At 51.4% G+C, this 26,455-nt stretch overlaps 1 protein-coding gene across 3 annotated transcripts in view; it reads left to right on the top strand.

Moving 5' to 3' along the window:
* ASH1L (ash1 (absent, small, or homeotic)-like (Drosophila)) overlaps positions 1-26,455 on the top strand; it is a 112,511-nt gene that overhangs the window by 82,551 nt on the left and 3,505 nt on the right. For 2 of the 3 annotated variants that reach the window (XM_015422147.1, XM_015422163.1), the window contains 12 exons: positions 761-913; positions 2,055-2,109; positions 2,245-2,377; positions 3,668-3,916; positions 6,531-6,617; positions 7,243-7,333; positions 8,404-8,542; positions 11,572-11,744; positions 15,172-15,338; positions 17,057-17,097; positions 18,738-19,042; positions 24,033-24,485. In XM_015422147.1, the coding sequence (XP_015277633.1) occupies positions 761-913; positions 2,055-2,109; positions 2,245-2,377; positions 3,668-3,916; positions 6,531-6,617; positions 7,243-7,333; positions 8,404-8,542; positions 11,572-11,744; positions 15,172-15,338; positions 17,057-17,097; positions 18,738-19,042; positions 24,033-24,124 (1,685 nt within the window). In that variant the 3' untranslated portion in view covers positions 24,125-24,485. Of the gene's footprint in view, positions 1-760; positions 914-2,054; positions 2,110-2,244; positions 2,378-3,667; positions 3,917-6,530; positions 6,618-7,242; positions 7,334-8,403; positions 8,543-11,571; positions 11,745-15,171; positions 15,339-17,056; positions 17,098-18,737; positions 19,043-24,032; positions 24,486-26,455 lie in introns of those variants that run through there. The other variant, XM_015422155.1, reaches the window with a different exon arrangement.

Genomic DNA, 26,455 nt, shown 5'->3' on the forward strand with positions numbered 1-26,455 from the left:
CCCCCCCGGGGAACCCCCATCCCCCCCCCCCCGAAATGACCTCTGGGCTGATCCAGTATAAGGTAGCTCCGCGTGTGATGACTTTCAAGCAATTAGACAAAAAGCACCCTCAACTTTTACTCTCTGAAGCCCAAGGAACACCAGAAAAGCCCTGGTCCGTCTAGCTAAGCTTCCTGTTTCTCACAACGGCCAACAAGAGAACCCAAGGAAGGCCAAGTGACTTATTCAGTCTCGTCCCTCCGGCAGTCCGTGCTCTCTGGCAAATTGCCCTTGAAACTTGGAAGCACCATTTACCTGTTGTGGCTAACGGATGTCCCCCCAAGCAATTGATTCCCCCTTGCTTCAGTTCTTGCAAACAAAACTTTTAAGGTGTACAGTGTGACTGGGGCCATTTGTGTTTAAACCCCTTTTAAAGCCAGTAACGGCCAGCACCAAATTTCAGGAGCTCCCATGGAGCCTTCACAATATATAGAGCTTCGCAGGCTCACAGTATATGGAGCTTCGCAACTTTTGTTGTCCCCACGACAGCCCTGTGAGGTTTGCCTTGCTCTCATTCCCATTTTATGGTTCAGTGGTTTACTTAATCGTCTCGAAGGCCCAGTTAAAGTTTCTGGTCGCATCAACGGGGGCGGGCCGGGGTTAATACTACCAGATTTCATTAAGTCCCTGAAGACCCGTATCGCTTGAAGGAGAGGAACAAGACAGGCTTTTGTGCTTAAGAGGCCTTTCTTTCCCCCACCCTCCTCTCTTCCCCCCCCAGACGTCTTCATGACCCAGTTCTCCGCCCTGCAGACCTCCCGCTCCGTGCGGACGCGGCGGCTGGCTGCAGCCGAGGAGAACCTGGAGGTGGCGCGAGCCGCCCGCCTCGCGCAAATCTTCAAGGAGATCTGCGACGGCATCATCTCGTACAAAGGTGACGGCAGCAGAGCACCGAAGGCCAGAGCCGAGCGTTTAGCGGCCTCCAGCGTGACAGGGCCGGGTATACAATGGGGAAGGGGTGCGCTCGGTGGCGGGGGTTTCCGGGTTTTGGCAGCGAGTTCCAGAAGGCCGGTTTCTTTCTCTCCGACAGCGTTCAGGGTCAGGGTTAGGTAGCTCAGTTGTAGGATGGGCCAGCCTCGCTCCCTCCCCTTCTGATTCGGGGCGTCTAACTGTCCCTCTCCCATGCCGCTCCCAGTGGCTCTCAGCTACCGGTTCGGTGTCGTGGTTAGGAACGCAGACTCCAATCTGGGAGAACCGGGTTTGATTCCCCACTTCTCCACATGCAGCTGCTGGTGTGACCTTGGGTCAGTCACAAGTTCTCTCAGAGCTGTTCTCTCCCGAGCAGTCCTCGAAAGAGCTCTCTCTGCCCCACCTGCCTCACAGGGTGTCTGTTGTGGGGAGGTGAGGGGAAAGGAGGTTGTAAGCCACTCTGAGTGAAGGGCTGGGGTATAAATCCAATCTCATCTTCTCTTCTACCCTAGTCTCAGTTCTTTTGTTTCTTTGATACCACACAAACGTGCGGAAGTTCAGCATCATGAGGGAATGTGGTCGTTGGGGCTGGAGGGCCAGGACCACCAGATAAAGATGACCTGGGGGGTGGGTGGGAAGAGGCCAGCTCTCGAGGCACAGCCGTCGCCCCCACCCACCCATTCCTTCCTTTTTCTGCCCTCCTTATGGACTCGGGGGCAGCTGCTTGAACAGGCTGGCTCAAGCCGAGCCCATCAGAGCTGGGAAGCTAAGCAGGGCTGGTCCCAGTTAGTACTTGGCTGGGAGGCCCCCCCAGGGACGTTCTGAGTCACGACGCAGAGGCAGACCATGGCAAACCACTTCTAAATGTCTCCCGCCGTGAGCGCCCATGAGTGCACTGCCATGAGTTGGCCGCAACTCGATGGCAAGTTTCTTCATTCATTGGCTAGGGGAGAGGGAGATCGAGGCAAGAGGCAGGCACGTGGGCTGGAGGGGGGGGGTCTCTTCCCCTGCTCCCCCGCAAAAAGAATAAGCTGTCCAGCAGAGTCCCCCGTCCCCAAACCTGAGAGCCTCCCCGTGGTGACAGCTGTTCTCTGCTTCCCTCGCAGATTCCTCCCGGCAGGCGCTCGCCGCTCCGCTGCTGAATCTTCCCCCGAAGAAAAAGTAGGTCTTTGTCTGTGGGGCAGGGGCAGGAGGGAGAGGAGAGCCCCAGGCTCTTCCCGGGCTTCTGGGAGGTCGGTTCGGCACCCGGGGAGTGACGTGGGCATGTTTTCCCGTGTCTCCCCCCCCCCCATTCAGGAATGCGGATTACTACGAGAAGATTTCCGACCCTCTCGACCTCGCCACCATCGAGAAGCAGATCCTGACGGGCTACTACAAAACCGTGGAAGCTTTCGACGGTGACATGCTGAAGGTCTTCCGCAACGCCGAGGTGAGGCTGAGTCCGGTGGGCAGGAGTGTCCAGACCTCTGTCCACGGAGGAAGGAGCGAGCGAGGGGGTTGCCCCTGCCGGTGGGAGGAGCTCCCGTCTCACCCTGTCCCCCCATCTTGGTCCTGCCTGCTCTGCAGTGGCAAGATGCATCGAGAGCTCCTATACTTTTCCTGCAACTGACTTCTTTGCCTCCCTTCCTCCCCCCCTCGCCCCCCCCCCCCAGCTTTGGTAGCTAAGGTGGGATGAAAACCAACCCCGTGATAGGCCAGGAGCAGCCTCGTGGTCTTTAGCTGGGCCTCTCATTGTGAAGCAGAGAAAGTCAGAATCCTTAACCAGCTGTCTGGATGTCTTCTGGTGGGACACGAGAGCTCAGTGGTTGGAGTCGTCATTTTTAATCCGAGTTCTCTCCTGGCAGATTGTGAGCCGTTGGGGCGGGGAGAATGACTTCCCAGAGGGGGGACCCTTGGGGTAATTCGTCCCACGTGTCCTCGGCGGCTGCTTTGGCTTGTGGCACAGCTGGTGCCCAACAGAAATCAGCACCTCCCCCCCCCCCAAAAAGAAAGAAATTGAATTCTGTGACCCACACAAAATGAACAGGTTAAATACTTAACGTCAGGGCTTTTTTTGTAGAAAAAGCCCAGCAGGAACTCATTAGCATAAAGGCCACACCCAACAGCAGAAACCATTAGCATATTAGGCCACACCCTTGACAGCACAGCACATTATCATATTAGGCCGTAGCCCCATGTTACCAGAAGTGTGGTCATCCAGCCATACCCACCTTTTGCTTCTTATTCTGTTTACCTTGTTTGTTGTCAAAACCCAGAGTTATTTTTTTGTAGCAGGAACTACTTTGCATGTTAGGCCACACACTCCTACGGTAGCCAACTCTAATGAGTTTCTGCTGTTGGGTGTGGCCTTTATGCTAATGAGTTCCTGCTGGGTGTGGCCAAATCAGGAGCCAGCCGGAACTCCGTTCCTCTGCGTTCCTGCCCAAAAATAGCCCAGCTTAACGTGCGTAATTTATATTGTGCGTGATTTATTCTGCTAATCATGGAGCCTGGAGGGAAGGCAGCTTGGTGCAGCCCGATCTCAGAAGCGAAGCAGGGTCAGTACTTGGATGGGAGACCCACCGAGGAAGACGTGGCAGAGGGAGGCCGTGGGGAAACCACCTCCGCTGCTCACTTGCCTTGGAAGCCCCTTGGCTAGGGTTGCCGAAGGTCGGTTGCAACTTGACTTGAGGTACTTCCTCTTATCTGTTCGATCGCTGGCCTTCTGTTTCGCTCTTAGAAATACTACGGCAGGAAATCGCCGATCGGGCGGGACGTCTGCCGGCTCCGGAAGGCCTACTACAATGCCCGCCACGAGGCGGCCGCCCAGATCGACGAGATCGTGGGTGAGACGGCGAGCGAGGCAGACAGCAGCGAGACCTCCATGTGCGAGAAGGAGAGCGGGCACGAGAAAGACGAGGACGTCATCCGGTGCATCTGCGGCTTGTACAAAGACGAAGGACTCATGATCCAGTGCGACAAGTGCATGGTGAGGCTGCCGGACCGCCCACTCCTCACACTCCTCACCCTCGGTAGATGGGCCGCGTTCTTAACTGCATAGAGACCACATTTGTTTCCCATCAAGAAATGCCCATTGAAACCAATGTCAGGGAGCACCAGTTTGGTGCCATGGTTTAGTGTGCGGACTCTAATCTGGGAGAACCGGGTTTGATTCCCCACTCCTCCACTTTCAGCTGCTGGATGTCCTTGCGCAAAGCCATAGTTCTGACAAGAGCTGTCCTTGAAAGAGAAGAGCTCTCTCAGCCCCGCCTACCTCACAGGGTGTCTGTTGTGGGGAGGGGGAAGGGAAGGAGTTTGTAAGCCGCTCTGAGACTCAGAGCGAAGGGCGGGGTATAAATCCAACCTCCTCTTCTTTAAGACAAACAAACTCCCGGTGAGACGCAGAAACCGTCTTGCTTGACAGAGCTGCAGTTCTCACATGTGTCCCTAGAGGGCCTCCTTACATCTCTCTGTCTTCAAGGTTGAATGACAGCTGGTTAACATGCTTCAGTCCCACACTGGCTCTTCCTTCCTTCCTGTGAGGAACTCTAGAAATTACAGTTGCCCATCAGTGCGGGAGGATAACTGAGCAAGGCTTACTCCATCCACTGACTCTGAAAGCAGGCAGGGATGTCCAAATTTGCATGAGGAGAGCCGCCCTAATCGCTGGACAGGAGGGGTCCTTAGCTAGCACTCTGTTCCATAACTGTCTTTTGGCCAATTCCCTCCCCTCTATAACTAATTTAGGGTCTGCCTATTTCTGCCCTTCCTATGCACATATTAGTCAGGCCTAGAAAGGTGGCCAGCGTTTTCCTGCCGTGACAGTAAGTTTCTATTGGGTTAACTGTAAAAAAAAATCAATTTTGCCTTGGAAGCACAGAAGCTTTGCACAGTATTCCTAATCCTCTGCATTTCCTAGTTAAGGGGGAAATGCTGTTCAAACAGATTATAAAGACGATCTGACTCCGGCGGTAACAAGAGAGAGAAACTTGACTTACATAAGTAGAAGCACAGGTTACATGACGTATTCATGTAGGTACATTTAACACTGTGAGCAGATTAACTTCAAAAAAGGTTAACTTGCTACAGCTCCAAGTCCAGGTCAGAGAGAAGAAGAGAGGTCCTATATAAGATGAAGCACAGAAAGCAATCAAGGGCCAAAGAGGCTGGACATCTAACCCATGAGAGGGCGGGGCCAACTGCCACGTGTACCCCAGTGAGAGGATTCTCTTAACCCTTTCCCTCCCAGATCCTCTTGCACGCACAGCTGCAATACCCATCCGTTTCAGCCTCTGCTTGAATGCCCGCCCCTTGGGTTAAGAGGCAGGTGCAGTGGTGTTGGTACCCCTCCATTTCTAAAGCAGAAGCTTCACCCTGCAAGGGGGGGGGTGACCATGCCTCTCTCACTGAAGACTTCCAGATTGTACCTCCTTTGGGAAGGGGGGCCAGGGAGGACACATGAAGCTGCCTTGCGCTGAATCAGACCCCTGGTCCATCAAAGCCAGTATCGTCTACTCTGTCTGGCAGCGGATCTCCTGGGTCTCAGGTGGAGGTCTTCCTCATCACCTACTTCCTGGTCCTTTTAACTGGAGATGCCGGGGATTGAACCTGGGACCTTCTGCACACAAAGGGGAACCTCTGCCACTGAGCTAAAGCCCCTCTCCGGGGCCTCAGGCAGAGGTCTTTCAAGTCACCTACTTCCTGGTCCTTTTAACTTGAGATGCCAGGGATTGAACCTGGGACCTTCTGCATTCTGAGCAGATGCTGTACCCCTGAGCCACGGCCCCTCCCATGAAGCTGCCGTGTGCTGAGTCCACCTTGCCCAGTACTGACTAATGTGAGTGGAGTCAGCACCAAGGTATGTGGCTCCTCCAGGCAAGACAGGTGGTCTCTCTGTTGCCTGCCTGTGAGCGCCTTCATGCTAGCCTGGAAGATCTGCAAAGCTCTGTCATATATTTTCACGGGGCTCTGCTTTTTATTCTTTTCCCCTCCTTTAAAAAAACAACCACATTTATTTATTTACTTTACTTAACGGTCCGCCTTTCTCACTGGGATTCAAGGCAGATTACACAGAATGAGTCAAATTGCAGTCAACGAGACGGGACAGCCAATAAGATAAGAGTCGGGTTGTGGAACCTACCAGAAGACTGAGAAACTGAGAAGAAGCAAAGCACGAATATTAACAGGACACATTATTACACAATAGGATCCAACCCACAGCAAGCTTTACAACACTAACTAATACAGACGGCAGTCCCCAATTAATTTATGCAAGTAAATTGGTGAAGCCCTTTTCTATAGTACCGCCTGTAGCCTGCGTAGAAAAGCCCTCTGGAACAATTCAGTTTTGCATACTTTGCAGAAGGCCATGAGAACGGGAGCCTTCCTGACCTCCTTGGGCAGCCCGCTGAAGAGTTCTGGAGAACACAGAAGCTTGCACACTGCCTTCTATTATTTTGGTTAGCTCCAGTAAAGGGCCAACAAAGCTACCCACAACTACGCAACTAACAGGCTACAGCTTCTTGTCTTTTCTGTTCTGGTGCTCGTTGGGGGAGATGGATTTCCCGTACCCCATTCTCTGATCTGGTGGTTTCCCCTAACAGGTTTGGCAGCACTGTGACTGCATGGGAGTGAACTCTGATGTCGAGCACTACTTGTGCGAGCAGTGTGAACCCCGCACGGTGGACAGGGTAAGACGTCTCCAGTTGTCTAGACGCAAGCAGGCCCGTAGCCAGGATTTTTAAATTGGGGGGGGGGGGCTTTAAATAAGTCAGGGCACCACAAATAGGGCACCAAGTGAGCACCACAAATAAAATTAAAAAATGGAAGTGGGGGGGGGCTGGACGGGATAGGAAGTCGGGGGGCTTTGGAGGGAAGTGGCAGGCCCCGAGATGCCCCACTGTGGCTACAGGACTGGTTGCAAGGCAGTTGGGCAGCCTGATGCGTGCCTTCTCTTTTTGCGTGTGAAGATCTGGATAGTGGACTCCTCTGTGTTTGCAGGGTCTTCTCTCAAGGGTTTGTGGTTCGGTGGCCATCAGGATTCTCCGTGTTCTCACAAAACTACAGTCCCCATGGTTCCTCAGGGCAGTAGGTCGGTTTCACTGGTGTAAAAGCAGTGTATCCTTACTTAGCAGAACGGAAGTTAAAAGTGAGACCTTCCTATACTGCTACCCTTCCGTCATACATTGTGAGGTCTTGGGGCCTTTTCTAATTCTGCAGCTAACCTCCCCCCCCCCCCTAAATGTGTCTCATCTGTATACAACTTGACATCTTTGGGGGTGGTACTTCTAACCCGTTTGCTCTTTTCTTTCCCAGGAGGTACCTATGATTCCCCGGCCTCATTACGCCCAGCCCGGTTGCGTTTATTTCATCTGCCTTTTACGGGATGACCTCTTGCTTCGCCAAGGTAGGTGTCTGTTCTCTTTGGAGTTCGGTGAGAGGTACCCCAAAGGACCCTTGAATCTCTCCTGAAGTCCTGGAGCCTTCCACACTCACTGGGAGGGGTACCGAGGCTTGTGTGAAGTTGCCTCGTCCCGCGTCAGGACACTGGCCCTGTAGCCTAGCATCGTCTGCTCTGACTGGCAATGGTTCTCCAAGAGGTTGTTTCCGTCACCTGTTTGTTTGAGAATCCTTTTTAACTGGCAATGCAGGGATCGCACCTGAGACCTTTTGCGTATGGAACCTGTGCTCTACTGCATAATCTGTGGCTCTTTCCTGTAAGGTTCCTCCACCACCCTGAAAGCTAAAAATCTGTTCAGCTCTCTAACAGACCTAGGGCGTTGTGGTTATTAGAAAAATTCTTCTGCAAAGCGATATATGGTGTGCAGGTGCACATGCATTCGGATGTGCCACTCACCTCTCCTGGTGGAGACCCATGCATGCATTTGGGTCAGTTCAGAGGTTTCTGGCGACCCATTCTGCCATCTCATGTAGTCATCTTAGCCAGAAGTCAGAGTTTTTGTGTTTTTGTGTAGTTGCTCCTCTCCTTTGAAACAGCCCCCATGCCTGGAGACTAATTTGCCAGAATCCTACTGTTTTGTTTTGTTTGTGCTCTCAGAAAGATTGCAGATCATGGTTGTTCTGGCCTTGACATTTGCGATTGAGTGGTATTTGGAAGAGGTGATTGTGATTAACGGCAAATTTTTGCAGTTTTATAATTCTTTAAATTGTTACGATTGTCTCGTTTCCATTTTCGTGTCAGCTGCCCTCAGCTTGTTGGAATGCCAAAATGTAAATATCCTAAATACGCTTTCCCCAATTGGTTCTCCGTTTGTTAAGGTTTTGCATATGTTTTCTGCTGTATCGAAACAATTTGTTCTATTCGGAGCCAGAAGGTAACATCTGGGAAAGCCTCGGCCTCTGTGCCCTGTTGTTGGCCCTCCAGAGGAACTGGTTGGCCGCTGTGTGAGACGGGATGCTGGACGAGATGAACTATTGGTCTGACCCAGCAGGGCTCATCTTATGTTTTTATGACAGGCGACTGTGTGTACCTGATGCGAGACAGCCGAAGGACCCCGGATGGCCACCCGGTCCGGCAGTCATATCGCCTGCTGTCCCACATCAACCGAGAGAGGCTCGACATCTTCCGTATTGAAAAACTCTGGAAAAATGAAAAGTAAGCTCTTAAGCAAAAGTTTGTACAGATGCCCCAGAGCAAGACTTCTTAGCCTCTGTTTCTAGTCTTGTGTAAACGTAATATTTGTGGATGTGAAAGTTGGATCATGAATGAAGCTGACAGGAGGAAAATTGATTCATTTGAAATGGAAGAGAGTTTTGTGGATACGGTGGACTACCAGAAAGATTAATAAGTGGGTTCTAGACCAAATCGACCCCGAACTCTCCCTAGAAGCTAAAATGACCAAACTGAGGCTATCGCAGTTTGGCCACCTTGTGAGAAGACAAGAGTCACTGGAGAAGACAGTCATGCTAGGAATGGTCGAAGGCAGCAGGAGAAGAGAATGACCCAACATGAGATGGGTTGACTCAGTTAAGGAAGCTGCAGCCCTCAGTTTGTATGACATGAGGAAGGCTTGTTCACAATAGGATGTTTCACAGGTCATTCATTCATAGTGTCCGTCATCAGTTGGAAGCAACTTGACAGCACTTAACACAGACTAATAACTCCGTGGAAGTCTTGCAGAATAATGCCGGAGGGACCTTCTCAGACTTCTTCCTTCAAACACTGAAGGCATTAGGAGGCAGCTGGTCACAGGACTATATGGGTTTTTTTGTTTCTTTCCATACGCAAGCTGACCAGCTAGCTGGCTGGCTCACACACCCCTTCCCCGCCAGTAATCTCTCACTCATTCTCAGGCCCGTAGCCAGGATCTTGTGGCTTGTGGGGCAACTCCCCCCCCCCCCGGTGGGGCTGAAATATTCAGTGCAGAAGGAAAAGCCATTTAGCCAACAGAAAGCTGTTACCAGGGTAGAGCTCTAAATTGCAAGCCGTCAACCCCTTTGGATGACAGTTCTCAACCGCCGCAAGTTAAATCACTTCTGCCAGATGAAGCAACAGTTTTGATAAGCCAGCAGGTGGGGTGTAGTCAAGAAAGCTAAACACTTCGGCTCTTAAACTCTCCTAAAGGAGACCAGTTTCTTGACACAGAGCTAGAGGGGATCCTGCTCAGTGCAGGAATTAGTCAACTATAGCACCCCACTCTGCTTAAAAGAGCATATGCCTTTAAAAAAAATGTTTTAAAATGATTGAAAAAAAGCATTTACAGGCGAAATTCTTGTGGGGCTGTGCCTTTAAGAAAGGGGGCGGAGCCCCAAAGAACCCCACCGTAGCTACTGGCCTGGTCCAGTTGCTTCCAACTTACAAGCAGCCCTATGAATGAATGAATGAATGAATGAATGAATGAATGAATGAATGAATGACCGACCTCCAAAATGTCCCGTCCTTCGTTGACAGCCTTGCTCAGGTCTTGCAAAGGGAGGGCCGCGGTTGGATCTTCCTCTTTTCCTGCTGCCTCCCAACTTTTCCTAGGATGACTGACTGTCCCAGTGAGTCTGGTTTAGATTTTCCTCGGGGGGAAGCTTCACCTGCATTCTGAAGTGGTCCAAGCCCAGGCATAGATTGATCCCTGTCGGTGAAAACTAGGTCTGTCTCTCCCCATAGATGAGGTTGCATCTTGACTTTCTTTTACGTATGGCTGTGCTTTGCTGTTGTATGCCACTAGAATAGGATGCTGAAGTTCAGGTCAGTCAGGTGTGAAGAACGGAACTCTACAGCAATGTCAAGGTTTGAAGCGGAGCCTCTGAGCACATTTGGGGGGGAGGGAATCACCCAAAACCCAGACAGCCATCTGAAATTTGGTTCACAAAACCCTCCCGCCTTTCTGTGTCCTCGAATCCCAAACTTGGGATTCCAGTTAGTTATGCAAAATAGGTGTATTTGCATGGTCTGGTGATTTGCATGGTTGCTGCTGTTCATGTAGCCTGGGCTTTCTTTGGCCGCGGTCACACACACTGAATAATCCACCTTTAATCCAATTTCAGTGCACTTTCAAACTGGATTTTACTGTGTGAACTGCCAAAATCCAGTTGGAAAGTGCACTGAAAGTGGGTTGAAAGTGGATTATTTAGTGTGTGTGACCGCAGCCTTTATGTATTTTTATCTATTATTGGACTTCCAGGCCGCCCTACTCCACAAGCAGGCTCAGGGGTGGGTTACGTCAGTATACAACCTACAATGAACCAATTAAAAACCTAATAGCAATTTAAAATCAGTCTCAGTTAATACTCATAAGCCATCCTCGATGGCACCAAATGTCATCTTTTCCCAGGGCTCCTTATGTGTATACAGGGAGGTGTGGAAAATACAGGGAGGGGGCCGGGCAGATGAGACAGTGCAAAGTGGAGATAAGGCAGATGGAATAGCCATAGCCAGGGAGCAATGCTCCCTCTAAGCTGCGGAGTCTTGAGGGCAAAAATTCTACCTTGTGAGGTACTGGCCTTGAAGCTGTGAGCGAGCGATTTGGCTGCTGCATAAATGAGTTTGCTCTGGAGCCATCCTTCCTGAGCTAAGACAAAAGTGTGTGAGCCGGAGGCTAAAAAAACTGTGAGCTAGCTCACACTAACGCATCTTAGAGGAAACACTGCCGGGGAGGCCATTATAATTTGGGTCCCCAGCGCCTCAGCCATAGGCCTGGTGGAACATCTCCGTTTTACAGGCCCTGTGGTTGCATTCGGCTGAATGCCTAATACTTTATTTGACCCCTTTAATTTCAGGCTTCCGTTAGGAGTGTTAGGACACACTGGTGGAAGCTGCTGATGGCCTTTTTCAGGAGATTTTCTCCACTGTGGATAAATAAGAATTAGTTTCTAAATAGGAAAGTTGTCCAAGTTTCACAAATAGCTCTGATTTCTCTACCCAAAGGTGTATTCTGCGCTTTTGCTGTGTGATTGTGATGACTGTGGCCGTCAGCACTGTGAAAGGGGGGGGGGTAGCCCTCAGCTGAGGGAGACGTCTGTAACATGGCGGCACCTCAGCATAAGAACGCTGGACTTCCTTAGTGGTCTCCCATCCAAGTCCTAACCAGGGCCAAATCTGCTTAGCTCCCAAGATCCAACGAGATCGGGCCATCCCAAGTCAGGGCATCTGTAACATTAACACCTCATTCCTTGTCTTTCATTTTCTCCCAGAGAGGAGCGGTTTGCATTTGGCCACCACTATTTCCGTCCGCACGAAACGCACCACTCCCCCTCCCGCAAGTTCTACCACAACGAGCTGTTCCGGGTGCCGCTGTACGAGATCATCCCCTTGGAGGCAGTGGTGGGGACCTGCTGTGTGCTGGATCTCTACACCTATTGCAAAGGCGAGTCGTCATCTCCGGGTGCAAAGCCGGCTTCTTTTACTCTTCTTTTCACGGGACTCAGCACAGTGGGCATACTTAAGGTTCCCAGGCAATCGGCCTCCCCTCCTGGCACTGACCAAAGGCAAGACCTGCATGGCTGGAGCAAAGGTGGTTCCATGTGTCTTCAGATCATGCCCTCTGTTCTGAACCAAAGAATTCTCAAACTCTCTGCTGGCACGAGAGAAAGAGAGTAACACGGTAACCACACAGGCTTCCTTGACGTTTGTGTAAAGAGGAGACTGGATGGTATACTGCTCTGGCCTTGTTTTGTTTCCGCTGGCATGGATCATTCACTCACTACCAATGCAGGGATACAGCAGAATGAGAGGAGGCTCCCTGTTTTGTCTCTGGATGAGTCGCTTTCCTGAGTTTACCTTCTTCCAGTCAGTTTTTATGGGAGCAAGATGGCTAATTGGATTTATTATTTATTTATTGTATGGCATGTGAAAAGTATTGGCATTTAGACTCGCTTATACCCTCAGTATTCATTTGGCAGATTCGGATGCAGTCTCCTATACCCCTTGCCAAGTAAGTCCTGAGAAGGACTGTTTGGTTGATTGTTTCCACGTGCGTCGTGTAGCCAGGAGATCCTACGATCGTCTGGCAGCCAGAAGCTCAAGCTCGTTAGCATTATTCAGGGTGCACCCCAAGGAGGCGAGCTAGAATTGATAGTCAGTCCTGATCTACAGCAGAATAACCTGTGCCTCAGAGGAGGTACACTTGGCTAAATGAATTTGCACAGAAATCCCAGGGGTATAAACTCCTCCAGAAGCAGGCCATTGTTCTTGTATTCTAAAAGCGAATGTTTTTCAGGTGTTAAGAGTGAAGTTTTCCTCTGGTTTTAATTCAGACCAAGAAGAACGTGCACTCAGCTCTGGGCAGATTAGAACAATTAACACCAGAAGTCCCAGACGTATTGCAAGAGCACTGGGTGTCTTTGTTAAAAATACGTAGGCCTCTTGAGGGACTGCAGAGCCCTGGTCTGGGAAGGGGCAGCTTTGGAACAAATAGAACCATGGAGTTCCAAGGGGCCACACAGGCAGTCTAGTCCAAACCCCTGTTCAAGGCAGGATCTACCTACAGCATCCCTAACACACGTTCATCCAACTGCTGCTTGAAGACTGCCGGCTTCATGCCTTGGATGGAGGAAGGCAGTTCCTTCTCTGTCAACACAGATCGGCCTCCCCTGGTGGGCCACGCATCCTGCTCACCCTGCAAGAAGGGCGTATGCAAGATAGTTCCATCTGATTTCTGTCCATAGGAATCTACCTGCCCCGTTCCTCCTGTGTTAACCAACAGAGTCAATTGTCTTGCTGCAGGGTCAGCACTGATAGGGGCAGGGCAGGAGACTAGGAAGCCATTGCTTGCTCCTCTTTCAGATTGGTCCGCTGTGGGGGATGCTTCTTGCGGGGGGGGCGGGGAATCCTGCTGTTTGCCTCACTGCCAGCATGGCAAGACTCTCCCACGGTCATCCGTGAGGGAGGAGGACCCTTTGGATCTCATTGTTAGCTGTCGATTGAGCGCGAGCTGCCTCGAAAGCTGAGCAGTGAGACGTAGAAGTTTAAATAACAAATAGATTAGAGTAAAAAAAGCACGGATGCCCTTGATCGCTGGTGGCTGCTAGCTGCGCGGCATACTCTACGAGCCCAGGCAGGGGCTGAAGGAAGAACCGGACTGCTGTTTGGGGCTGAGCCAGGGAAGGAGGCAGAAGTCTGATTTCTTGCAGTTGACTGTCCAGAAGGATTCCTGGGTGGCGAAGAGTCCCCCGAGAACACCTTTACTGTCTGAACATCAGGTTGTTTCAGGTGGGGAGCCATGTCAGTCCGCAGCAGAAGAGCAAGGTTTCCAGGGTTAGACACTTCCAAGAGTTAAAGCTCCTTAGTTGTTGTAGATTTTCCGGGCTGTATGGCCGTGGTCTTGGCATTGTAGGACCTGACATTTCGCCAGCAGCTGTGACTGGCATCCTCAGAAGTATAGCACAGAAAGATGGAGTACACTCTCTGTGTCCATGTGAGAAGAAAAATGGTAGGCAGGTAATTTATATCTACTCAGGAAGGTGGGGTAGGGCTGAGTCATTATCTTGTAGGAGTTCCCCAGGTTGTGACATGCTGATGGAGGAGCTTTCCTGAGGAGGTTCTTTTGCATAGGGATTGGCTGTTGAAATTCTAATCTTATTCGTAGTGCTATTGTAAGATGCAGAGGTCCCTTCATCAGAGACCCTCCATCAGAGCCAGTTTGGTGTCGTGGTTAAGTGTGCGGACTCTAATCTGGGAGAACCGGGTTGGATTCCCCACTCCTCCATTTGCAGCTGCTGGATGACCTTGGGCAAGCCATAGTTCTGTCAGAGCTTGTAACGTCCCCTTAACTGGGGAGGTCTTGTTTCCCTTTAAAAGTGTTCCTTTTATTTTATTTTACTGGGTATTCCGGATGCCACCAGGAAATTTATAAGGCTTTCCAAACCTTTTACTATAATATTTCTCACTGGGTAGGTATACCGAGGGTTTAGGCGTTCACGAGGGTCTATGTGTTTCCTTGGAAGAATTTATTTCAGAACTGGTATCTTAAATAAAAGTAGATTTATTGATATTTCACACACTTTTCTCTCCCACTGTCAGGGATCTGGGCATGTAACTTTGTAATACTTTTTTCCCTTTAGGCCATACACGGTTACTGTCTCTTTATACTTCAACTTTTCATAACACACACAAGACTTCTCTCTCTCAGACCTTAAAACGAACAAACTGCTTAACTCTTTTACTACACAGAACCAAATTATCCCACACAGGGATGTGTCCTTCTTCTCTCAGACTTCAGAACTTAACTAAAACTAACTTTCAACTGTCATCTCACTAACTGTCTTAACTGTAACTCTTGACTGACATATCTGCTCATCCACACAGAATCATTTCCAAAACCCCTCCCCCTCTCTCACTCACCAATCACACCACTTGCTTGTTTCCACTACTCTAGACTATCATACAGCCATGCATCCAAACTTTTAAAGTCACACACACACAGTTAAACATGAAATCGTTACAGAGCTGTCCTTGAAAACGAGCGGTTTCTGTCAGAGCTCTCTCAGCCCCACCTACCTCACAGGGTGTCTGTTGTGGGGAGGGGAAGGGAAAGGAGTTTGTAAGCCGCTCTGAGACTCACTTGGGTAGTGAAGGGCCGGGTATAAATCCCATCCCTCCTCTTCTCTTCCATCAGAGCCGTGACTCCCGAAAGCTCATACCCTGGAAATCACGTTGGTTGCTACCAGCTCTCGTATTGCAGACCAACACAGCTACCCTCTGAAACCATAAAAAAGAAAAAAGTCACGCTCGGCTGCTCTGTCGTCTTTTCTGAAAACACTCTCAATGTCCCCACCCCACCCCCACAACTGCAGGACGGCCAAAGGGAGTGAAGGAGCAGGACGTCTACATCTGCGATTACCGCCTCGACAAATCGGCCCATCTCTTCTACAAGATCCACCGCAACCGCTATCCCGTGTGCACCAAGTCCTACGCCTTCGACCATTTCCCCAAAAGGCTCACCCCGAAGAGAGACTTCTCGGTAAGGGGTTCCCCCCTTGTGTCCAGCGCCGTGCGTGCATGCCGCAGCAGCCACTGAGACACTCTTTGGCACGGAGAATCCAACCTTTTATATGTTGCGAGCCACCCTGAGCCCACTTGTGCGATCGGGTGGGATATAAGATAAATAAATAGAAGGAAAGAGAGGCGGTCAGAACGATCCAGTCCAGGGGGGAGGTAGAGGACCAGTGTGCCAGAATAGCTTCCCAGTCCTGAGGCCGGATCGGGGACCGTCTCCTCCCTTCCCTTCCATCTGGGGAAACCCCAGAGGGCAGGGGGCCTGCTCCGGGGATGGGGGAGCCTCACAGAAACCAAGCCCTTAAGGCTGCAGGACTGACTGTAAAAGTCAGGCAGGTAACGCCTATTGCAGTTGCAGAAGATGAGAGCAGGACTTCCGGTGGTCAGGCGTGTGGCTCGGCGGCTCCACAGAACTGCTTTCGATCCCTCCCTGTGGCTGACCAAAGCAGAACACCAGGCACACGCAAACTTTCCATAACCTAGTCAAAGTGAAGCATCGACTTGGGCCCCAGACTTAATGTACAGTACGGATTTTTTTTTGGGGGGGGGGGGGGGGTTGGTGTTTCACACTATTCCATCAGCTAATAATATAAGAACCCTGCTGGTTTGGAGCAAAGATCCGTTTAGCCGAGTTTCCCATTCCCCACAGAGGCCAGCCTGGCACCTCCAGAGAGCCCTCAAGCCCAGGGCATGAAGGTGATCGCTCCTCTCCTTCAGGAGCCAGTTTGGTGTAGTGGTTAAGTGTGTGGACTCTAATCTGGGAGAACCGGGTTTGATTCCCCACTCCTCCACTTGCACCTGGGCAAGCCATAGTTCTGATAAGAACTGCTCTTGAAAAAGAGCAGTGTCTGTCAGAGTTCTCTCAGCCCCACCTACCTCACAGGGTGTCTGTTGTGGGGAGGGGAAGGGAAAGGAGATCGTAAGCCGCTCTGAGACACCTTTGGGTAGTGAAGGGCGGGGTATAAATCCAATCTCTTCTTCTTCTTCTTCCTTTGCTTCCCAGCAGCAGCTATGCAGAGGTATCCTGCCTCTGAACAAGGAGACACCATTTAGTCATTATAGCTCTCTGTCTTCCATGAATTTGCCTGCTGGCCTTTATCAGCCCTTTAAGCTGGGTGGCCATCACTACGTTGTGTGGCAGGGAGTTGCCTACGTTATTCATATACTGTGCAAATACCAGAGTTTGATTCCAGTGGCACCTTGAAGGCCCATAAAGTTTAAGTCTGGGCACGAGCTTTCGCGTGCACGCAAAAAACGTATACCGCACGAAAGCTTCTACCCAGAATTAAGCTTTGTTGGTCCTAAAGGTGCCACTGGGCTCAAACTTTGTTCTGTCGCTTCTGACCAACATGGCTACCCACCCAAATCTATGTGCAAAGACGTCGGTTTCTTTTGCCTGTCCTGCATCAAGCATCCATCGATTCGTTTGGGCAGCCTTCTGTCCCCAGTCTCTGGAGTTTGTGGTATTGCCCCACTTTTCACAAGACTTTGGGATGGAGCAGAGGAGTGGGCCCTCAGCCACAGGGCCACGAGACCCCCCCCTCCTTTCCCTCACTCTGCCGTTTTATGACCTACCTCACTGCCACAGATTCATGACAAGACCGGGGGGGGGGGCAGCCCTCCTGGTTTTCAGTAGAGGGGTTCCACGTGAGCTCTAAGTATCCCATTTGTTCTCCCTTGCAGCCTCATTACGTACCAGACAACTACAAGAGAAACGGGGGCAGGTGAGTCCTTGGGGCTGAGTTCTTGGGGGACGGGGACTGGGAGAGGACGGACCGTTTTTTCCCCCTCCAAAGCAACATGTCAAGTCTTCCCCACCCCGTCTAGTCTTTGCATCCTACTCGCAAGCCAAGCAAAACCGTTCCAGCACCTAAGCAGTTAATCTCCAGGGAGAGGGCGGGGCTAGCGACTGGTCCTTGAGAGAGACGTGGAGAGTCGGGTTTGGGCCACCGGCTTGACTGCTGTCAGCTGAAGGTCTTTTCCTCGGTGTCTTAGGCAGGGCTGTAGCTGGGCGGGGACAGTGCCCCCTCTCAAATCTGCAGCGCCCCCATCTCCCGGTCCCTCTCCCCCCTCCCCTCCCCCACTGCCCGCCGGGCGCAAAGACTGAACCAACGAATGAATGAACAGAAAATGGGGGTCAAACAGGAGGAAAGCACAGATTGGTTCCTGTGCCTTTATGGCGAAGCTCCTGTCTGTCCGCTCACACATCTTTCTGTCCTTCAATGTCATGCCCCCCCTCCCCAGAAAATCGTCTAGCTACGGGGCTGGTCTCAGGTGACAGAAACTAGAAAAACAGGCTTGGGTCTCTCTCTCCCCTGTACTGCTGGCCAGTGCCGGTCGCGTGGTCTTTTGTAACAGCTGCCGCCGTTGACGGGGAACAGCTAACTCCTTTGGGCCCCTCTTCCTGCTGCTCACCGCGATGGTCTTGTAGCAGCCGTGAAAATAATGAACTTTTGTTACACATTTGATCTTAGCCAAAAGGCCAAGAAGCGATACGACCTTTAGTTCATTTCACTTCCACCCCCTGGGGACCCAAGTTGGCTTTTCTCCTCTGTTTCATCCTCGCACGAGCTCTGCGGGGTGGCTTCGGCCAAGAGTGTGATCGCCCAAGGTCACCCCCAGCAGGCAGAGTGGGAATTTGAACCTGGGCCTCCCAGATCCTCGTGTGAAACTCTAACCTCGACACCGGCACTGGCTGTCAGCCGAGCATCCCTCTCTCGTCTAATCTTCTGTCTGTCCCCGTAGGCTTCACGACATCCTCTGGTACTGAATCCCACATTTTAAGCATTCACTATGTAAAGAGGTATTTCCTTTTGTCTGTCCCGAGTCCACTGTCCGTTACCAAAATTGGGTGCCCTCGAGTTCTGGAATTCTTTTTGTCAGCTCTCTCCACCCTGTGCATAATTTTATGAACCTCTGTATCATGGCCCCACCCCCACCCCCAGTTGTCTCTTTTCTAAACTGAGAAGTCCCAGACTCTTCAGCCATTCCTCGTAGAGAAGGTGCTCCCACCCCCTAACCATCGTGGTCGCCCTCCTCTGTGCTTTCTCCAGCTCTGCGATGTCCTTTTTGAGACACGGTGACCCGAATTGCCCACGGTATTCCAAACGAGGCCACACTGTAGATCTATACAGGGGCATTATAATACCAGCCATCTGATTTTCGGCTCCTTTGCTGATCATTCCTTACCTTAGAGTTTGCCTTCTTTTTTAACCGCTGGAACACACTGGGCTGACACTTCCATCGAGGAGTGATGTACTCTGACCCCACGATCCTCTTCCCTCTGTGTATGAGAAAGAAGCCAGTGTGCTCCGTGATCCCCTGTCACGTACCGAGGACGACTGTCTTTCCCCCCTCCCCTTAGATCATCTTGGAAATCCGACCGCTCCAAGTCCCAGAACAAAGACCTCGGCCAAGAGGAGGACCCCCTTCCCCTCATGGAGGACATGATCCCAAGTCAGGAGCAGCCACCCAGCGAGCAAGCGCCCAGCCTGGAGGAGCCGGAGAAGGAGGCGTTCCCTCAGGAAAGCGGCGAGGCGGACAAGAAGGCGGAGGAGAGCAGCCCTGCCCCCAGGCGGCCGTGCACCCCGGAGGAGCGCCGACACATGCAGCGGGAGAGGCTGAACCAGATCCTCCTCACCCTCCTAGAAAAAATCCCAGGGAAGAATGGTAAGGAATCACCTGCAAGCCAGTTTGGTGTAGTGGCTAGGAGCGCAGACTCTAACCCGGGAGAACCGGGTTCAATTCCCCACTCCCCCACATGCAGCTGCTGGTGTGACCTTGGGTCAGTCGTAGACGTTCTTTCAGAGCTGTTCTCTCAAGGGCAGTTCTCGGGAGAGCTCTCTCCTACCTCACAGGGTGTCTGTTGTGGGGAGGGGAAGGGAAAGGAGATTGTAAGCTGCTCTGAGACGCCTTTGGGTAGTGAAGGGCGGGGTATAAATCCAATCTCTTCTCTTCTTTCACCTCACAGGGTGTCTGTTGTGGGGAGGGGAAGGGAAAGGAGTTTGTAAGCTGCTCTGAGACGCCTTTGGGTAGTGAGGGGCAGTGTTCCCTCTAAGCTGAGTTAGTGTGAGCTAGCTCACAGTTTTTTAACCTCTGGCTCACACATTTTTTTGTCTCAGCTCAGGAAGGATGGCTCCAGAGCAAACTAATTTATGCAGCAGCCAAATCACCTGCTCACAACTTTAATGCCAGTAGCTCAGAAAGTAGAATTTTTGCTCACAGGACTCCACAGCTTAGAGGGAGCATTGGTGAGGGGCGGGGTATAAATCCAACCTCCTCCTCCTCCTCCTTTTCTTCTTCCTCTTCTGCTGCTGCTGCTTCTGCATCTTCTATCCAGGCCTGGCCGGGGGGTGGGGTGGGGGACAGGAGAGTTACAAAATGCAGCTTTCAAAAACCCTTTAAGTTCTTGGCCAGATCAGAGTAATGCCAACAGCCCCAGTTGCTTCTCCAAACTTTGCAAGAGGGGATAAGGGGGGTTTGCACAGATTTCATCTGAGAGATTTCAGCGTGGGTTTTTTGGGTTTTTTTTTTTAAATCACACCTGAAATTCATCCTTGGCTTCTCCTGGTTTGCGATGGTCCTCTCGTCTGTTTATTTATAATTTTGTTTTCTTCTTCTATATCCCACACTTCTCCCCGATGGGAAGCCCAAAGCCGCTTACATCATTCTCCTCTCCCCTGTTTTATCCTCACTAGAAAAACCCTGTGGGGGTAGGTATGGGGGAGTACGTGTGACTGGCCTAAGGTACCCCCAGCAGACTTCCATGGCGTGAGTGGAGATTCGAACCTGGGTTTCCCAGGTCCTAGTCCAGCACTTTATAACCACTCTACCACACTATGCTGTGAGGGCCAAGCTGTGCACTTCTGTGTGCTCCCCTGCCTTAAAAACAACACCTTTCTGGCCAGTATCAAAGTGAGCACAGCAACAGAAAGAAAGACTCTGACGTCTCTCCCTCCCCGATCTTCTGGGTGCAGGGAGTGTGCTCCTATGGAGGAGGGCTCCAAAACATGACACAGGCACCTAAATGCCCCTGCACTGGGAGTAGCCCAGGAAGGCATGTAGAGTGTCACGGGAGTGTGTCGTGTGATCTTGCAAGTTTTATTGGAATGGGGCGAAGTTGGTTCCTGTGTATTTTTTTCTATTCTTGGTGCTTGGGGGGAGGAACAATGGGAGGGGCTTCTGGAGTTCTGGCCCCGCTGATGGACCTCCTGGTGGCACCTGGGTTTTGGACACTGTGTGACACAAGAGTGTTGGACTGGACGGGCCATCGGCCTGATCCGACATTGGCGTCTCTTATGTTCTCTTACGTCCTCAACAGTGCCAGAATGGGGAGTGGGGAGGCGGCTTCACCTTTTCTAAGGGAGCCCGTGGCCACAACAGAGAGAAGGGTTCCTTCCTCACCGATAATCTGACGTGATTTGATCAAACACAGTCTTCTCGGTTGTGGCAGGGTAGGGGATGCTTCTGTACGCAAAACTAGTGTGAACAGTGCCTCTGTCTTCCCGTACATTTTTAACTTGCCCTTTCCCCCAGGAGGCTTCTATGGTTCTCCCCCCTCCCCGCCCTCTCAATTTTGTGCTGACAGTGTGGTACAGTGGTTAGAGTGTCAGACTAGGACCCATCAGACCCAAGCTCCCCACTCTGCCATGGAAGCTCATTGGGTGAGTTCAGACGGGGCATCGAAGCCGGTTAGAAACGGAGTACTTACGCGCGATCACACGCACAACATCAGCCTTCTGTCCCTAACCATTGCCAACCGTCGCAAACACCCCTTAAACCGGTGTAGTTTGCCACTGGGTACCCAAGTGGTGTCATCCTGAGTGCTCCGGTTCTAGTCGCTTTTCCCCCGTCTGATCGCTCTCCGCCGGTGTAGAGCCACTTCCGCTGGGAAGCCCGAGGCTTCCGCTTCTCGCCCACCATTTTTTTTTTTTTTTTCTGTACTTGGGTGAAGCTTCACCCTGGTGTTAGTAAGACAAAAAAAAAAAAGGTGCTTAGTTTTAGGCTGCCGGGAGGGAAGCTCTATGGCCAGCCCTGAGAAAGCGCGCTTAGTCCACCCCCAGGGCCCCCCGCCCCTCACTGCAACTGCAGCAGGAGGGGGAAAACCCGGCGCCAGCCCCTCCGCTCCCTCGGCCAGAAGAGCGGCGGTGGTGGTGGTGGGGCGCCCTCCCCAGGAAGCGGCTGGGCTGCCTGCAGCTCTTCCCGTGTCCTCGTAGCCAGCTGCTGCTGCTGCTGCTGCATGGCGGGGACAGCCTCCTGTAATTTCGTCTCCAACGCGGCGGCGGCTCCTCTTTGCACTCCTCCCATCCCCTCCTTTCCCTTCCCTCCATCTTCCTTTTACTTCTTGCCGCCGCCTCCGCCTCCTCCTTCCCCCTCCTCCTCTTCCTTCAGCCTCCCAAGTCCCCACGGGGGGGGGGAGGGGGGGAGGAAGCAATCAGGGTATCAGACGGAGATGTTGGAGTGGTGGCGGGGGCGGCAGCAGCAGCAGCGGGAGGAGCAGCGCCTTTGATAAAAAAATTAAAACCGCCGGCGCGCGCTGCCGTGTGGACGCCCGGGAGCAATGTGATCCGCGGCGAGAGAGGGCCATGTGATTGCGCTTGTCCTGGATCAAATACAATCCGATTGGAACTGGAGCAGTTTAAACCACTCCGGCACGCCGTCTGACCGCACCCATTGGGTGACTTTGGGCCAGTTACAGACTCTCAGCCTGGCCTACCTGACCACACATGAAGCTGCCTTACACTGAATCAGACCCTTGGCCCATCAAGATCCATACTGTCTGTTCAGACTGGTAGCGGCCCTCCAGGGTCTCCAAGAAAGAGGCCTTTCACATCACCTCTTGCCTGATCCTTTTAACTGGAGATGCCAGGAACTGAAAAAGAAGAGATTGGATTTATGCCCTGCCCTTCACTACCCAAAGGAGTCTCAGGGCGGCTAACAGTTTCTTTTCCTTTCCCCTCCCCACAGCAGACACCCTGTGCGGGAGGTGGGGCTGAGAGAACTCTCTCGAGAACTGCCCTTGAGAGAACAGCTCTGAAAGAACTTACGACTGACCCAAGGTCACACCAGCAGCTGCACGTGGAGGAGTGGGGAATCAAACCGGGTTCTCCCAGATTAGAGTCCGCACACTTAACTACTACACTAAACTGGCTGAACCACCAAACTGAACCTTAGACCTTCCACCTGCCAAGCAGATGCTCCACCATTTAGTCGTGGGCACTCCCCAGACCTTCACAGGGTTGTTGTGCAAATAAGGTGGAAGAGAGGAGAATTATGTAAGCCACCTTGGATCCCCCCTGGGGAGAAGAAGAAGAAGAAGAGATTGGATTTATACCCCGCCCTTCACTTGGAGTCTCAGAGCGGCTTACAAACTCCTTTCCCTTCCCCTCCCCACAACAGACACCCTGTGAGGTGGGTGGGGCTGAGAGAACTCTGACACAAATGGCTCTTTTTCAAGGACAGCTATGCCAGAGCTTGTGACTGACCCAAGGTTACATCAGCAGCTGCATGTGGAGGAGTGGCGAATCAAACCCGGTTCTCCCAGTTTAGAGTCCGCACACTTAACCACTACACGAAACCAAGATGGGCTGTAGAAATGAATAACCCTGTGAGTTAGGTGAGCCTGAGAGGGAAGTGACGGGCCTGCAGTCACCCACTGGGCCTTGTGATTTGGGTGGGGATTTGAATTAAGTCTTCCAGGTTTTTTGTCTGATCCTCAGAGCCACTGCACCACCCTACATCAGCACAGCCCTGCTTGATCAGACCAAAGGGCTATCAGAAGTCTCCCATTCCTCACCAAGGGCACCCTAGTGCCTTCAGAGACCCCCACAAGCAGAAAATGTGGAACCGAGGCTGACACTTCCATAAGGTAACCCCCCATCGTGTCTGCCCCATCAGTCGAAATCTGGCACAATAGAAGAAGAAGAAGAGGAGATTGGATTCATACCCCGCTAGGGCTGCCAAACCCCCCCCCCGTTTTCCCCTCAAATGGCGTGGCCCCGCCCAGCGTGTGACGTCACTTCCGGTGACGTTCTGGCGGCGCGCGCGCTTCAGGAAACGGCTCCCGGACCAGCAGGACGCTCCCCCGCCGGTATGTTTTCTATATTTGGCAACCCTATACCCCGCCCTTCACTACCCAAAGGGGTCTCAGAGTGGCTTACAAACTCCTTTCCCTTCCCCTCCCCTCCCCACAACAGACACCCTGTGAGGTAGGTGGGGCTGAGAGAGCTCTTGACAGAAACTGCTCTTTTTCAAGAACAGCTGTGCCAGAGGGCTCTTTTTGTAGCAGGAACTCATTTGCTTATTAGGCCACACCCCCTAATGTAGCCAATCCTCCAAGAGCTTACAGAGCTCTTCTTACAGGAGCTACTGTAAGCTCTTTGAGGATTGGCTACATTAGGGGTGTGTCGCTTAATATGCAAATGAGTACCTGCTACAAAAAGAGCCCCCAGAACTATGGCTTGCCCAAGGTCATCCAGCAGCTGCACGTGGAAGAGTGGGGGAATCAAACCCGGCTCTCCCAGATTAGAGTCCGCGCTCCTAACCACTACACCAAACTGGCTCAATATCATATCTCCCTGGGGAATCTCCCCGGCACATGGAAACGAGAGTTCACCCTTAAGAGAAACGCTCACCTGAGGGCCTCCTCTTCTCTTTCCAGCCATTGACGTCACCTACTTGCTGGAGGAAGGCTCGGGGCGGAAGCTGCGGCGGCGCACGCTGGGTCTCCCAGAGAGCATCTACCGGAAGTGACACCGTTTCCCAGAGAGAAGCTGTGGCCTGGGGATGCGCTGTCAGATGTGCGTGAGACTGGACAGAGGGGCATGGTTTTACCGCTCACCCGCCCCTCGCGGTGCGTGTGGAGGGGGGGGGCCAGGAGGGGAGAAGGTAACTGACAAAACGGTTCTGTAGCACTTAGACGACGCGATTGGGCGGGCGGGCAGGCGGCCCCGTCCCGCCCAGCAGTGCTCTTAATGATGTGTGTGGTGTTGGGCGTGCCTTGTTGTCAATGTTAAGGTACTAAGGAAAAACCTTGTGGTCATTTGTCGGAGACGGTCAGATTTTTTTTTTTAATTTATTTCTTTTGGCTCCGACACCCTTGCTCAGAGGAAGGGGGGGGCGTCCAGATTGGGGGGGGGTTAACAGTTTCGGAACTGGTCTTAGTGGGAACCCCCCCCCCCCCACGGTACACCCGGTTCATTTCTCCGCCGATTGGACGCCACGTGGCAGCGGACAGGAGGAGGCGCCCAGGCCTGGAGGGGCCAAAAGCATAGGCTGCCCTTGCGGGGGCACAGGGGGCGGCTCACGCAAGACACGTCCAAGGAAATGCAACACTTTGACTGCCAGAGGCCCGTCGGACGTATCGCATGGAAGCGGCCCGGCCTGCTCGGAAGCTCCCAGCAAAGCAGTTGACTCAAAGCACTTGTTCCCCGTTCCAAGACATGGGGTGTGGCGGAGAGGGCGTTTTTATTTTTATTTTTACTTTTTCTCTTCTTTTTTTGCTGCAGAGAAATTTTTATAAAGCAGATCCCAGCTCCCTCATGCCCACCCCGTTGGGTTTTCTTCTTTTGTTTCGATCCCCCCCCCCCCAAGCTGTGGTTCTCTTGTGTGTCTAGTGTATTGTGGAAATTAAACAAAAAACTGTCAAAATGGCAAATGACAAAAAACGAGAAAACCTTTCACTACATGAACCGTCAAGCAGTATTTCTGAGCGAGTATTTGTTGTGAGCTGTAAACTATTACCCACCGATAACACTACTCTTGTGTTCCATTCTTTTTTTAAAAAAAAAAAACAGCAACAAAACAAAAAAAAAAGATGATAACTGTACAGCTTAAAGCGTCCGTCTCTCAAAGAGACAGTGTATTTTATGCTCCTGCCACTCCCCGCCCCTTGACTCTCATTCGGTTGTAGTGAAGAGGAGGGTCTCCTTGCAGAGGCGATGACTGGGCCCGGTACCTGCAGGTAGCATCACCCGATGGCCGCACCGGAAGGAGTGTCCCTCTGTTTAAAGGCCAGAGACCGGCAAAGGGAGCTGGCAGTTCGGCATACACTGACACTCTACACGTGGCTTTGCTCCTGTCTCTCTTGACGTCCATATGCCTATTACGGTCCTGTTTTAGATGTCCTTATTAAGAGAAAACCCATTTTTAAATGTGCCAAGTTGTATATATCTTACCTCTCCCCCCCCCTTTTTTTTTGGTTTTTTTTTTTTGTTTTGCTGAGTGCTCGTAAAGCAATATGGTAGCTAAACTCCCGTGTTCTCTTTCCCGACGGACCAAGCTCGTCCCGATTGTACATTCTTGTTGAACTTATAATTATTATTTTACTTCTTAGTTGGATCAAAAAAAGAGAGAGAGAGAGAGGCTCATTCCATTTAAATTTTACCTGACGATTTAAAAAAAAAAATTAAAGAGAAAAAAAAAGCAGAGAGAAGAAGAAGAAAGCCCTTTGAGGAAAAAAACATATTTTATTAAAAACAAACAAAAAAAAGACAAATAAGAAAATAGTTTGGAATATTTTCTTACTGTAGAGAAGCATTGTACAGGAAAAAAACCCCGAGTATAAAATACTCATCACGTGTTGTGGGAAACAGGTTGGGGCGGGGGAAGGAATCGCATGTCCGAAAACCTTTTTGAGTTGCTCCATTTAGTTCAAAACAGGGGGGGGGGGGATCATCGTCTCGAAATGGTGTTAAACACTAAAAAAAAAGAGTCCTTTTAAAAATAATAACGAGAACGCGCCCAGAAGCGAAAACACTAGCTCTGCCATTTTATCTTTCTTTTGTTGAAAGACTAAAAAAGAAAAAGAAAAAAAAAAGAAAATGGTATTTTTTAGACAATCAAATTCTAGGTAAGTGTGAAGAATTTGCGTTGTTGGGTTGGTTCCTTTTTTCTTTTCCTTTTTTTTAAAGTTTTTGTTTTTGTTTTCTTACTGGTGTAGAAAATTACTGACTTTTTTTTAAAAACGATTCTGGGGTTGGGGTGGGCAGGCGGGGGGGGATTATTTTGTATTAACTGAAAAGACCGGCAGCGTTTCACCCGATCGCTGATAGAAATCCAGAGTTTTGGGGGCGGGGGGGGGAA

This window comes from Gekko japonicus, unplaced genomic scaffold, assembly GCF_001447785.1.
Source record: "Gekko japonicus isolate JY-2015 unplaced genomic scaffold, Gekko_japonicus_V1.1 scaffold1009, whole genome shotgun sequence".
Taxonomy (NCBI): Eukaryota; Metazoa; Chordata; class Lepidosauria; order Squamata; family Gekkonidae; genus Gekko; species Gekko japonicus.